General features: G+C 40.4%; 1 protein-coding gene across 1 annotated transcript in view; it reads right to left on the reverse strand.

The window, feature by feature from the left end:
* The window catches only part of RHBDL2 (rhomboid like 2), a 49,872-nt gene that overhangs the window by 5,381 nt on the left and 32,083 nt on the right, over positions 1 to 12,408 (reverse strand). Inside the window, exons 2-5 of the mRNA XM_069067991.1 lie at positions 9,995 to 10,143; positions 8,920 to 9,032; positions 6,541 to 6,641; positions 5,722 to 5,782 (exon numbers count right to left, since the gene is read on the reverse strand). Of these exons, the coding sequence (XP_068924092.1) occupies positions 5,722 to 5,782; positions 6,541 to 6,641; positions 8,920 to 9,032; positions 9,995 to 10,143 (424 nt within the window). The remainder of the gene's footprint in view (positions 1 to 5,721; positions 5,783 to 6,540; positions 6,642 to 8,919; positions 9,033 to 9,994; positions 10,144 to 12,408) is intronic.

The following is a 12,408-nucleotide window of genomic DNA, read 5'->3' on the forward strand; positions in this document are numbered from 1 at the left end:
TTCTCCATTTTACAAATGAGGAAACTGAGGTAAACAGGTTAAGTGATTTGCCCAAGGTCACACAGTCTCTGAGATCAGGTTTGAGCTCAGGTTTTCCTGACTCCCAACCTGTCACTTTTATGTACTGCACCATCATGGTCTCTCTAACTCGGTACTTACTGCAACCAGACCAGAGAAGAGCAACGGCTCTCTCCCATGTGCTTTTCTTCCTTGCTTCCTGCCAAAATTCTCCCTTTTTAATTTCTCTTTTGCACAAAGAATTATATAAAAGTGCCCAAAGTTTACAATATAACCAGCTGAGGAATTTTATCTCCCAAGGAAAAGTCAGTGTTTTAAAATTTTTAAATGTTAATTTTCATCCAAAGAAATATGTGGCTCTTAATTTCATCATCAAACTAAATCTTTCTCTCCTCCAAAGCAGTTGTCCTTGTTCCCATAGTAATTTTCAACATCAGAAATAATTAAACCCTTGACACCAATTAACAAAATCATTTTTCCCTCAACATGGAATCTGGCATTCACAGGAAAATGATGATTTGAACCTAGTGTTGGGAAGGCAGTTTTCTAGCACTCATACTAGACAATCCATAAGAGCTTTATATTGCTTCAGAAAACCAAAAGGAGAAATTTTATTTCCAGCCTTATTTGTCACCATTTAAAAAAAAAACCTATCTACTGTACATAAAAAGCTAAGAATTTTAACTTTTAGGAGAAAAAAACAATTTAAGAGAGTGGGCTGAGTGAAGTTCAAGCTGAAAGTCAAGAGACCTGAGTTCTAGTCCCAGACTCACCTCTAACCTGCTTGGGCAAGTTGCTTCCCAACTAGGGTTCTCTGTTTTCTCCATTGTAAAATAAGGGTTTGGGTTATCTCTAAAGTCTGGACTGAAGTACTCTGAAATTCCTGCAAAATTCTTTCAATATACAAATATTGAGTGATTGTTGCATAAATAATTTAATCCTCCTTTGCTTTTTTTTTTTTTTTGGAGGGGGGGAAGGCAGGGCATTTGGAGTTAAGTGACTTGCCCAAGGTCACATGGCTGGTAAGTGTTAAGTTTCTGAGATCAAATTTGAACTCAGGTCCTCCTGACCCGAGGGCTGGTGCTTTATTCAATGTGCCACCTAGCTGCTCCAATCCTTCTTCTACTAATTAAAATGTGGTTTAACTGAGAAACAAGGAAAGCAGGACCAAAGCTAAGGAACCTGGGCAGGAAGGGGAGGAAGGCATCTTACCCAATTATTTAGTTCTTTTGATTCTACTTTTTTTTTTTTTTTTGCTTTTTGGAGGAGGGAGGGCAGGGCAATTGGGATTAAATGACTTGCCCAAGGTCACACAGCTAGGTTTGTGTGTGTGTGTGTGTGTGTGTGTGTGTGTGTGTGTGTGTGTGTGTTGTGTCTGAGGCCAGATTTGAATCCAAGTCCTTCTGACTTCAGGGCTGGTGCTCTATTCACTGCACCACCTAGCCACCCCCTTGATTCTGCTTTTAAAGGTTAAGGAATTATGGATAGGATTTTGCCTGTTAATTTGTTTATGTGAGTCTCTTTGTTGGCAGCTATGTCTACACTAACAAATACATCTTTAAAACTGTGATTCACCTTACAAAATTTTGTGGATCGTTTTTCCAAGAGTATATCTGTTTTATAAAGTGAAATATATTTTACCTATACTTTGACAGGATTTGTGGGAAGTTAAAAATCGGGGAAGGTAAATGTTTTCATATCTAAAATTGTTCTATAGAAAGGTCTAGGATAGTAGGGGTTGAAGCTAGAAAGGCCAGATAGGTCAATTCCTCCCTCATTTTAGATATGAGGGAGATCAGTCACATAGGTAGAAGGAACAGAGCTAGAATTCAGACCCAGGAGCTCTGACTCCAAAGCCAGAGCTCCCTTTCTTGCCCTACCCTGATCTAAATAGGGCCACGTGCCCACCAAATTGGGCATAGTTGCATCCATACAAAATGTTTAGGCTGTGATGCAAAAGGCTATAGACAGCTCAGTCACTGTCCAAGCCTTGGAACAATGTGTGAAGCAACAGCTATGACCCTATAACCTGTAGTTACTTAAAGTACTTAAAGTTGAAAAACATCTTGGGACAAAACTATTTTTTTCCTGATTTCTTATTCAAATATAGTCAGTCTGTTATTAACTGAGTCGGTTTTGGGAAAAGGAAACTCTGGATAAATGAAATCCACTCATATGCCATTAGAAGGTGTATGTTGAAGTTGTGAGTTCTGGTGGATCTCCCTAACAAGAATTCAAACATTTATTTGAAATGTACTTCTCCTTCTCTCTTCTGACTTTTGAGGTGTGTTGTAATAATGATCCACATTTCTGTGGTGATTTAAGGCTTACAAGGCCTTTTTCCCACAAGAACCCTGTGGGGGTAGATAGCATAAAATTATCATTATTTACTTTTTAACAAATGAAGAAACTGAGGCCCAGAGAGAAAAAAATGACTTGCCCAAGGTGTTGTAAATATCAGGGGAAGTATTCAAAGCTTGGTCTCCTGACTCCAAGTGCAGTAGTATACTTTCCCCTAGAGTATAATCTCTCATTTTGATCTGAGATTATCACCTAAGAGAGTTTGCAGTCCTGTGGTTACCTCTTAACCTGTGGCAGATTCTTTGACGCTAGAATTCCTATACCACAATTCAGCAACATCACCACCCTTCACCAATCCAAATCCTACCCTCCTAGGACAGTAATTCCCACTTTGTGGTTCATAGCAATGGTCCAACTGGTTCCCTCTAAATTCCTTAATAGCACCTTAAACATTAAATAATTATAAAGAATATTGTAAGTGGCATATTAAATTACCCCAGGAGTTCACAAGATGTTTTGTTGTTGTTGAAAGGGGTTCAAAGAACAGAAAAAGTGGGGAGGCATGACTAAGGGGTCAGCACACCTTCAGCTGGTCTGTTATTGGAACCACTTTTTGGCAGTTCCAATTGTTTTCTGGTGGTAATGGATGAAATGGTACAATACAGGAACTGCCATTAGGCAATCTGGTTTAGGATTGTGCTATTCCATCTGTAGGCACTTAACACATAGAACAAGTTTCCCTTCCACTCACTCTATGCTTGGGCCACCTGGAAAGAACACTGGACTTGAAACAGACAGTGCAGGTCCAAATCCCAGCTCTGATAACCTCTCACCACCTGTGGCACGTGACCTCTCTGGGACTATTTCTTTATCTGGAAAATTAAGTTGTTGGACTAAATGATTTCCAAAGTCCCTTCCACCTCTAAAATCCTCTGGACCAATGCCAGTCTGGACTCTTCTCTGCTGTCTGAGCATAGACTGAGCTTATATGTCTCCTGGCTTTTAATCATACTATTCCCTTTGCCTAAAGTGACCTCGAGCTTCATTCAGTTAAGTTCCTTCCCGCCTTTCAAATTCCAAATCAAATACAGCTTCTTGAGGAAGGCTTCCCTGATGATTTCCCCATCAGGAATGATCTTCCCCCTTCAGATAGCACTGGGTCTGTGTCTCTCTTGTCCATTTACAGTAATAATAATAAGAGGCATCTATATGACACTTTCACATTTGCAGAGCACTCTACTTCCATTATTTCATTTGAGGCACAAAACAACCCTTTGGGGCAGGTGCCACTGTTATTATTATCACCATTTTACAGGTAAGGGAGCTGAGGCAGATAGAGATAAAGTGCCTTGCTGGGGATCACACAGCTAACAGGTATCAGAGGCTGAATTTGAATGTAGGTCTTCCTGGCTTGGACCTTAGGCCTCTATCCACTCTGTGTTTGTGTCTCAGCCCTGAGTAGACTGGCAGCTTCTCCAGGGTAAAGACTGGTTCTTGTCTAAATATTGTACCTTCCCCAGGATCGGCAAGTACTTGATGTGAGCAGCTTATTCATAAATGTTGTTGGGAGAGCATGGATAATTAAAGGACAAAAAGGAATCAGGAGGCTTCTATTGTGCCTCTAATTTTAAGCCACTAAAGCAACGTGAGAGATTCAAGATAACAAAAATATCAGGCAGCAAATGGCTGAATTTGAGACTTTTATTCACCCCTTTCAAACTCTGGTCATGGTGGCTTCGTGCTAAGGATAACAGAAAATATCAGCTGAGGAGGATGAGAGTAGCAGATGAAGGGAGGTCAGGCATGGGGAAATGGGAATCCCTCCCTCTCTAACCTTTATTCAGGATCTGAAAATTTAATCAGACTACTTACTGGGAGAGGAGAAACTGTTTTGGACTTCTGTGACGAAGTCAGTTTAAATCTCAGATCCAAAACTGGATCTAGGTTTCCTGACAATGATCTAAGTAACATGCAAGCCTCTTAAAGGTTTTAGAAGAAATTTTTCTGGCTACCTTCATCCACAAATTCATGAAAAAAAAAAAAAGCTTTGAGAATATTGACAGGTTAGGCAAAAACTACTAACTGTCACTTAGCCTCTCTGGGACTCTAAGTAAAATGAGAATTTTCTATTAAATGATAACTTGGGGGGAGGGGCACAGGATCTGTTCCATCTTTAAAAGCACAAGAGGGTCACTTTGAAGTCAGGCACGTAATAGCTACCATTTATATAGCCCTACTATGTGCCAGGCACTGTGTTAAACACTTCACAAATACTTCATTTTACCCTCACAGAATTCTTAAGGGGTAGCTGTGATTATTATCCCATTTTACAGATGAGGCAAACAGTGGTTAAGTGGCTTGGTCAGGGGCACACAGCTATTAAGTGTCTGAGGTCATATTTTAAGTCAGGTCATTCTGATTCCAGGGTGAGCAATCCATCTATTGTACCATCTAAGTACCTAGGTGAGGGAGGATCTTTTACTCTAAGCTAAGATTCAGGGTGGGCAGCTAGGGGTCCTAGTAGAGAGAGCAACTGTCCCAGAGTCAGAAGGACCTGAGTTCAAATCCAGCCTCAGACACTTGACACTTACTAGCTGTGTGACCCTGGCCAAATCATTTACCCTCTCTGTCTCAGTTTCATCTGTAAAATGAACTGGAGAAGGAAATGGCAAACCACTCCAGTATCTTTGCCAGGAAAACTCCAAATGTGGTCACAAAGAATCAGACAAGACTGAAACAATTCATCAACCACAAAGATTCAGGTCAAGATGATGTAGGGGATAGGATATGACATGATACAGTGAGAACAGTGACAAATTGTATTTTTAAGCTTTTATTTTTTTCCAAAGGACCAAAAGTTTCCTCTAAAAGAATTATTTCCTTTACTAGTAAAAGTTAATAATTTAAAGAAATAGCTATTCATATTAAAATAACGCCAGGAAAGAAAGTTTTTCTCCTAATTAACCAAACACACCCACAATTTATGCTTTGCTGTTTGGAGTAAGTAACCAAAATACACTGTGGTCATATCATATCAGCATAACTAAAACACACATTCAGTTATTTTTTTTTTAATTTTGCATGTTTCCTTTTTTTTTTAGTTAAAAAAAAACTCATTGTACTTTTTTATTACTTTTTAAGCTCTGAAACTTCCTTCCCCATCCTGCACCAGAGAGGGCCACTATTTGTCACAGACATATCTATATCTATATCTACCTATATAACATAACCTAGAGTATGTATACCTCTATTTAACAGTTCTTTCTTTAGAAGTGGATAATAGCATCTTCCTTCATCAGTCCTTTGGAGTTGATTTGACATTCAGTTTTTTAAGAGGTGGTTTAGCTACATTGAACTTTTCAAACTAAAAATGTAAGATAACAACAAAGATTGAATACTTACGAATGAACAGGAGGAGCATTAGTCTGAAAAGTCCAAACAAAGGAACCATGTTTTTAAAATTCTTGCCAGAAGAAAAAAACAAAAGTATCAGATACTGCATGTACTCAGAAAACATCTCAGTTCATCCTCCTCATAATAATCAACATAAAACATGAATTTAATATTAATATTGCTTATGTTTCTCCAGCATCATAAGGGCACAAAGTGCTTTATATGTATTATTTAATTTACATCCATTTATTTTCATTCCATATTTACATCCATTACTTCATTCAATCCAACAAAATGTATATACATGTATTATTATTATTCACACTGCAGATCGAGGAATGGGAAGTTTAAAAGATTAAATGACTGATTTGCCCCAAAGAACAAGTAGGTAGGAGAGTAGCACTTGCTACTAACTCACCATTTTGCAAAAGAAAGCATTGTTTAAGGCAAGCAAATTAAAGAGAGTATAAAGTTTCCATCTTCAAGTATATAACCAAATTGTTTCTTTCTTCCCTTTCAAATTAACCAGAACCCTATTCCCAAGGAAGATACTACAAGAAAAGCCACCTAAATTTTGTTTGTTCTGATTGATTTCCATATTTGGAAGGAATTTGATAATAATCCCATTTTCCCCACTGGTTGTATTTTTAAAATACGACTAGTTTATTTCTATTCAAGAAACCAGTGTTTGCCACTTGTATAACACTCAAGTTGAGGATGTATATGAATATATAAGTAAATATTGGTAACAATTATTATCCCTGAATCAAATACCAGTAAAAAAAAATCTGCCAGTTTGTATTCCCAGTTCCCTGAAAGAGTTCTTACCACTAAAACATTCATAAAGTAGCCTCCCATGAGAGCATAGACTCCTCCTGAAGCACCCACTAGAGCCTGGAAGGGATCACAGATGGAACTCCCAAGAGATCCTACAGAAATGAAAGAAATTCAGAAAATCAGAGGCATCAGAAGTGAAAGAAGCAAAGAGAGGATGGACTATGGTATGGCTATGACTGCAAGTCTCCCCACCTGCAGTGTTCCTTCTCTCTGACTTCAACCTTCTCCTAATACACAGCTCCATCTTGTCACTCATTCCTTTACCCCAGACTCCTTATTGGAAAGTTCAAACGTTAAGTCCAGTTCTGTCCATGGCCTTCCCCTCCCTCCTGCTTTAACTCATGGGCCCTGCGCTCTGCACTGCAGTATGTGCCTTGTGGTTCCCTGTGCCTGCTGAGCACTTTCTCCTCTTCCATGCTTTGGTGCACACTGTTCCTTAGGCATGCAGTGCCCATCCTCCCATCTCCTCCCACCCATCCAAGACCCAGTTCCAAGGCCACTTCTCTAAGAAGCCCTCCTTGATCACACTCATCCATAGTCCCAAGTTGAAAACAATCTTTCTCTCCTCAGACTTGTGATATCATGTGATTACAAAATCAGGGATCGTCTAGTTCAGTACTCTGATTTTAGAAATGAGAAAACAAACCCAAAGAGATTAAGTGACTTGCCAAAGGCTACACAGGCGGTTGTTGACCTTGTTATCAAAAAGAACCAAAATGACATCACTATGTTGGGGTCAAGGACAGTATGTCCTACTCTGGCTGATGAAACCAATATGAGCTAGAAGGCTCTCCCACAGGTCGGGCACAGAAAGTCCACACGAACATGTGGAGTGGAGATGTCTCTAATATTGTGTATCTTCTAGTAAATAGCACAGTCGAGATTTGAAACCAGGCCCTTTTCAAATCTTCTATGTTCATTATTGTTATTCCTGGAAATATGTATTATGTCCCCTCTACTTAACTGTGAACTTCCTGAAGACAGGGACCCAATCTTAATTTTCTTCGTGTCTATCCTAACACCTAATACAATGCTGGACACACCATACTTAATGAATGTCTAATAAATTAATTGAACTGAGAGCCACATTTCTCTAGGATAGAGCAGAAGTTCAAGGTGTTTTTCCTATATTTTAATACACCAACAAAGGCCTCCAAATTTATTTTTTCCAAACCTTGATATCAAATAGAAGCAATACATATGAGAAGGACCTGGCATCCCAAGGCAGGGCTCCTCAAGCTAACCAGTCACCACAGTATGTTCTGAATATACTTTCATCTACGTTTCTCAGCTCTCCTCCTTGATCTCTGCCTTTTCCCATCCTTCCTTGCTTACCCTTCAGGGGCTATCTTTGGCCTGTGGCATCAAATTCAAATTCCTCTGCCGCTAATAAAAGTAGAGCCCACTCCTTCAATCTAGCCTTATTTAATCATTTACATTTCTATAGTGCTTTAAGACTTATAAGCAGTTTTCCTCAAAACAGTTATCACCCTCATTTTACAAATGAGTAAACTCATTTACAAAGGAGTCTGGCAGGTTGCCAGTGCCCCACATCTATAGAGTTGCTGAGTAAGGATTAGAACCTAGCTCTCCTGATTCCAACACTTCTTACACCCCCTCTCACAAGGCTGCTCCCCAGTGCTTTCGTACCTCGTTCCATCATCACTAGTGGAAGAGAACTTTACCATATTCTAACGTGCCATGTTCGTTTCCATGGTCACAACTGTACACATTAGTCTGTCTTCTCCCCTCAAAGAGGCCAAACACAGGTCCTGACTTCTCCTATTTCTGTCTCTTCCCTTGGCTGCTGTGGGAGTCATTCAGCACTACCACACAATTAAGCCCTTCATGACTTTTCTAATGGCTCCAGATAGATAATTTTATTTCCTGAACTCTCTGAGAATAGGCCATGTCTTGTCACTTCTGTACTCTCTAGAGCCCCTGTCATTGCTTAATAAATGCCATATTGATCCAAATATAGACTACATCCCCAAAAGATCTCTTTGAAAAGGATCAGGAGTGGGGGAGGTGGGGATGGAGGTGAGGAAGAGTGGCATAGCTATACATAAACAAAGAGAATTACCATGTTAGAATATATTTGCTTATGAAAAGGGTTTTTTTCCCATTTAAGTTTAAAGTTTCATTTTTAGCCATGCCTGCTCTCTGACTCCTTCAATTTCATTGATATTTTCTGAGAACACAATCATAGGCTGCACTTGGCGGTTTATACAAGCCAGATATGAAGAAACAATTCAGCCCATCCCTAGGCCAGTGCACTACATGTTGGCTGTTTACTTGGCTGTTTACCATTGTGGATAGAGCAACCAACCAATACCACATAGAGTTTGTGTCTGTCCCCAGAATACCGACCTGCAATCACTCCTGACAGGTAGACCAGCCCCACTCGATGACCTTTGTGAACCATTTCCAAGGGAAGTCCCAAAAGAAGCTGCATAAGTACATTTCCACAAATGTGCTGAAATCTGCAAGGGAAAACAAGAATCTCATCATCAGTGTGTAGATATGGAAGCCTGTGATGTGATCAGCAACCACTCAGAAGCCTTCTTGGAGGGATTCCTTAGGTGTTAGGATATTGTGTCACCTTTATGTGTATGCTTAACCTAGAGGCTGACATCAATGTTATTGCTGGAGTTTGATAACAGTGTAGTTTGTGGGGTTTTGTTTTTGTTTTGTGCTTAGGAGTCTGCAGAAAAAAAAGAAATGCATGGGGCAGCTAGGTGGCAAAGTGAATAGAGCATCAGCCCTGGAGTCAGGAGAACCTGAGCTCAAATCCAGACTCATACATTTAATACTTACTAGCTGTGTGATCTTGAGCAAGTCACTTAACCCCAATTGTCCTGTCTTCCTCTCTCCAAAAAAGGCAAAAAATAAAAAAAACAATGTTTAAAAAAAAAAAGAATTGCAGCAAAAAGAGACCTGTTGTTGTGGTCCAACCTGTAACTAACCAACTAATCCTTTCACAGTATACCCAATCTGTACTGGCCATCCAGCCCTCCAGTGAAAAAGAATCATCATCATCTTCATCGCCACCACCACCACCGTCATCCATATGGGACTTTAAAGTTTTCAAAGAACTTTATATAAATGTTTCCACTGGGCAAATCACTCGACCTCTCTGGTTTTGAAGTTTATAGGACTTAGGATATAGAGCTGGGATAAGGAGCTTTAAAGATCACCTAGTCTAACTCTCTTCATTTTATAGATGAGAAAACTGGGGCACAGAGAGAGAAATAACTTGACCCCAAATTATCTATGTAGTTAAGTAGTAGAGCTATGGGACTTCCGTGCAGTGCTATCTTTCCCTATGAATATGTTACACAGATATGTATTTACATAGATACATATATAATATAACATTATTTATACAAATATGTAAAGCATTCTTTCCAACAGTCAGCATCAGATCCCATCTCTTATTTCTTACCCAGCATGCACCATCATGTAAGAGATGAACCTCCAAGCCTGTTTCCTCTTGTCTGGCCGATAGATGAATGGACTCTTCCAGATGCCTACGTCTGGGTTGTCCCACTCTTCCTGGGGCTTCCAGAAGGCATAGTAAACGAAAATACCTAGCTGACAAGCAGTGACAAATAATGTTAATGATGCTTCATCCAAGTCCAAAGAATGGCCCAGCTAAACCCATAGATAAAGTGCCTTTATTTAAAATGGGGTGGCTGCTAAGCAGGGTGCCCAGCAAGAGATGACTGGGAATAACAAGACATGAATGGTGTGAGCGTTCCATGTCCCTGTGTATCGCACTGTATCCACATCCTAGTGGTCAGTGGGATCAGCACCAGCCCCGGACAAAACTGTGAAACCATCGAATTATCTTCATTACATTCAGCCTATCTGTTTTGCATTTCTCTTTTACCCATTCCTACCCTGTTTTTCATCCAGTTCAGACATTCTCCTCTGTCCCTAACAGAACCTGTTCTCAGGATGAAGAAAACTATCATCAGTCATTTAAACATTAGTGTCACCTTAAGACATCATATTCATCTCAGTTTGATGTGTTCAGTAAGCACTTAACTGCTTTTTAATTCATTCTTTTCCATGTGAGTATCACTGAACAGATTTGGGATGAGGGGTGTTCACCACATCCTTGAAATCATATGGCAAAAGCAACCTCCATAATTATTTTGCTTAAGCAATGGCATCACCGCTCTATCTGTGGTTAAATTCTTTGAGAAATGTAATTTAATCTCTTAGCAAATGTGTGGGCAGGAACTCTTAAGTAATTGTAATGACCAATCTTGGCTCCCAAGAACAGATTTTGAAACACAGCTTCTTCTTTCTTTCAGCTGAGAGATATGCTGTCAGAACAAAGTCACTTTATAGGTGTTTTTTGCTTATTTGTTTGTTACTGTTGTTACTACAAGGGAGGGGTCAGTGTTAGGGTTCTGGGTGGGGGGGATTCCAGAATTGACTATGATGTGAAAATAAAAAAGTATCGATTAACCTTTATTTTAAAGTAGACAGAATTCTGAGACCACCCTCAACAAAGAGTTGTTGAGAGAAAGAGATGGGAGTAAAAGTGATGTGGGAGTAGGCATTAAGCCAGAACTAGGAAGGGCAGGAAGAAAGAAGAACATGGGAAAAGTCTGAGGAGTGAGCTGGAGAGAGCATCTGGCCATTACTTGGTAGATATTCTGTCGCTTGTCTTTTCTGCTCCAGGTTCATTCCTTCCTCTGTCCCTTGTGGATGTAGGCTGCAGAGTTTGTTTCTGTCACCCGGGAATGCTGATCTATGGACTCCCTCTCATCCTCTTCTTCCCCTCTTCCCTCCCCATAAGCACATATCTACCTGGAGAATGCTGATGATGGCAATGAACACAGGGGGTGGGAGACAGCTGGCTCTCTGCAGGTAGATTCCTTGAGCATCTGGAGGAAGGATCAACCTTGAGATGGGTCTGTGGACCTTTTGACACCACATATTAAGTATGTGTCCCCTTTTTTCCTTCCTTGGCTTATTACATATTTCTTTCTGCTCTTTCTTTTTCTTGTATTCCTCCACATTCAGATGCCTCCTCCCCATCTTCACAGAATTTTCAGGGATCATTCTCCTGAGTCCTCCCACCACCTGCCAGATCATAGGTGCATAAAACACATGACCATAACTATAGACTTGGAGCAGGGGCCAGCACCCTCATTGGCAGAATCCTAGGGGGGTTGCACTCAGTTCATTGGCTAGGGTTTGGCTTCCCTGCTCCTTTCCCTCTGGGTTGAGGCCTGGCAGCTTGGTGATTCAACTGACTGATCTCCATGTGCCTGGCACTATCATAATCTCCACAGTCTCATCACCATGTGTGTAATTGTGACAAAATGCCAGGGGCATCTGCAAAGAGAGGATTCCCAGGAGGAGCCATTAGGCTCACTTACCGCTACCACTCAGAACATTTTATGGGCAAGTGTCCTCTCAGCCTGTGGCTTCAAAGATCTCCACAATCTGGCCTCATCCTGCCTGTCAACCCGTACTTCTCCTGCTCCTTATATAGCAATGTCAGAGCGGAGGATATTAATGGATGAGCAGGAAGGGCCTCCGTGTAGCTGCCGTGACTCTGAACTCTTAAGGTCTCATGGCTCTAATCTACAAGCAAAGATGATGCCTTCTAATCATATAAGACTTTGTTGATGAAAAGGCTCTGTAGGTCAAAATAATATAGGAGGCTCACAAGAATATTTTCTAGGACATCAGAAAAGATTGGGATAATCATCTGAAAATACCACTAAATAAACTAAGATCGTATAAAACACATTTCTAGGCTCCTAGTTTTCAGAGCCAGAGGGGATCTTGTGGGTTTACAGATAAACTGAAGACCAGAGAAGGGCAGGGATCTGA

This window comes from Petaurus breviceps, unplaced genomic scaffold (assembly GCF_028583685.1).
Source record: "Petaurus breviceps papuanus isolate PSGF00001 unplaced genomic scaffold, PetGlider_PUasm1.0 90760, whole genome shotgun sequence".
Classification (NCBI taxonomy): domain Eukaryota; kingdom Metazoa; phylum Chordata; class Mammalia; order Diprotodontia; family Petauridae; genus Petaurus; species Petaurus breviceps.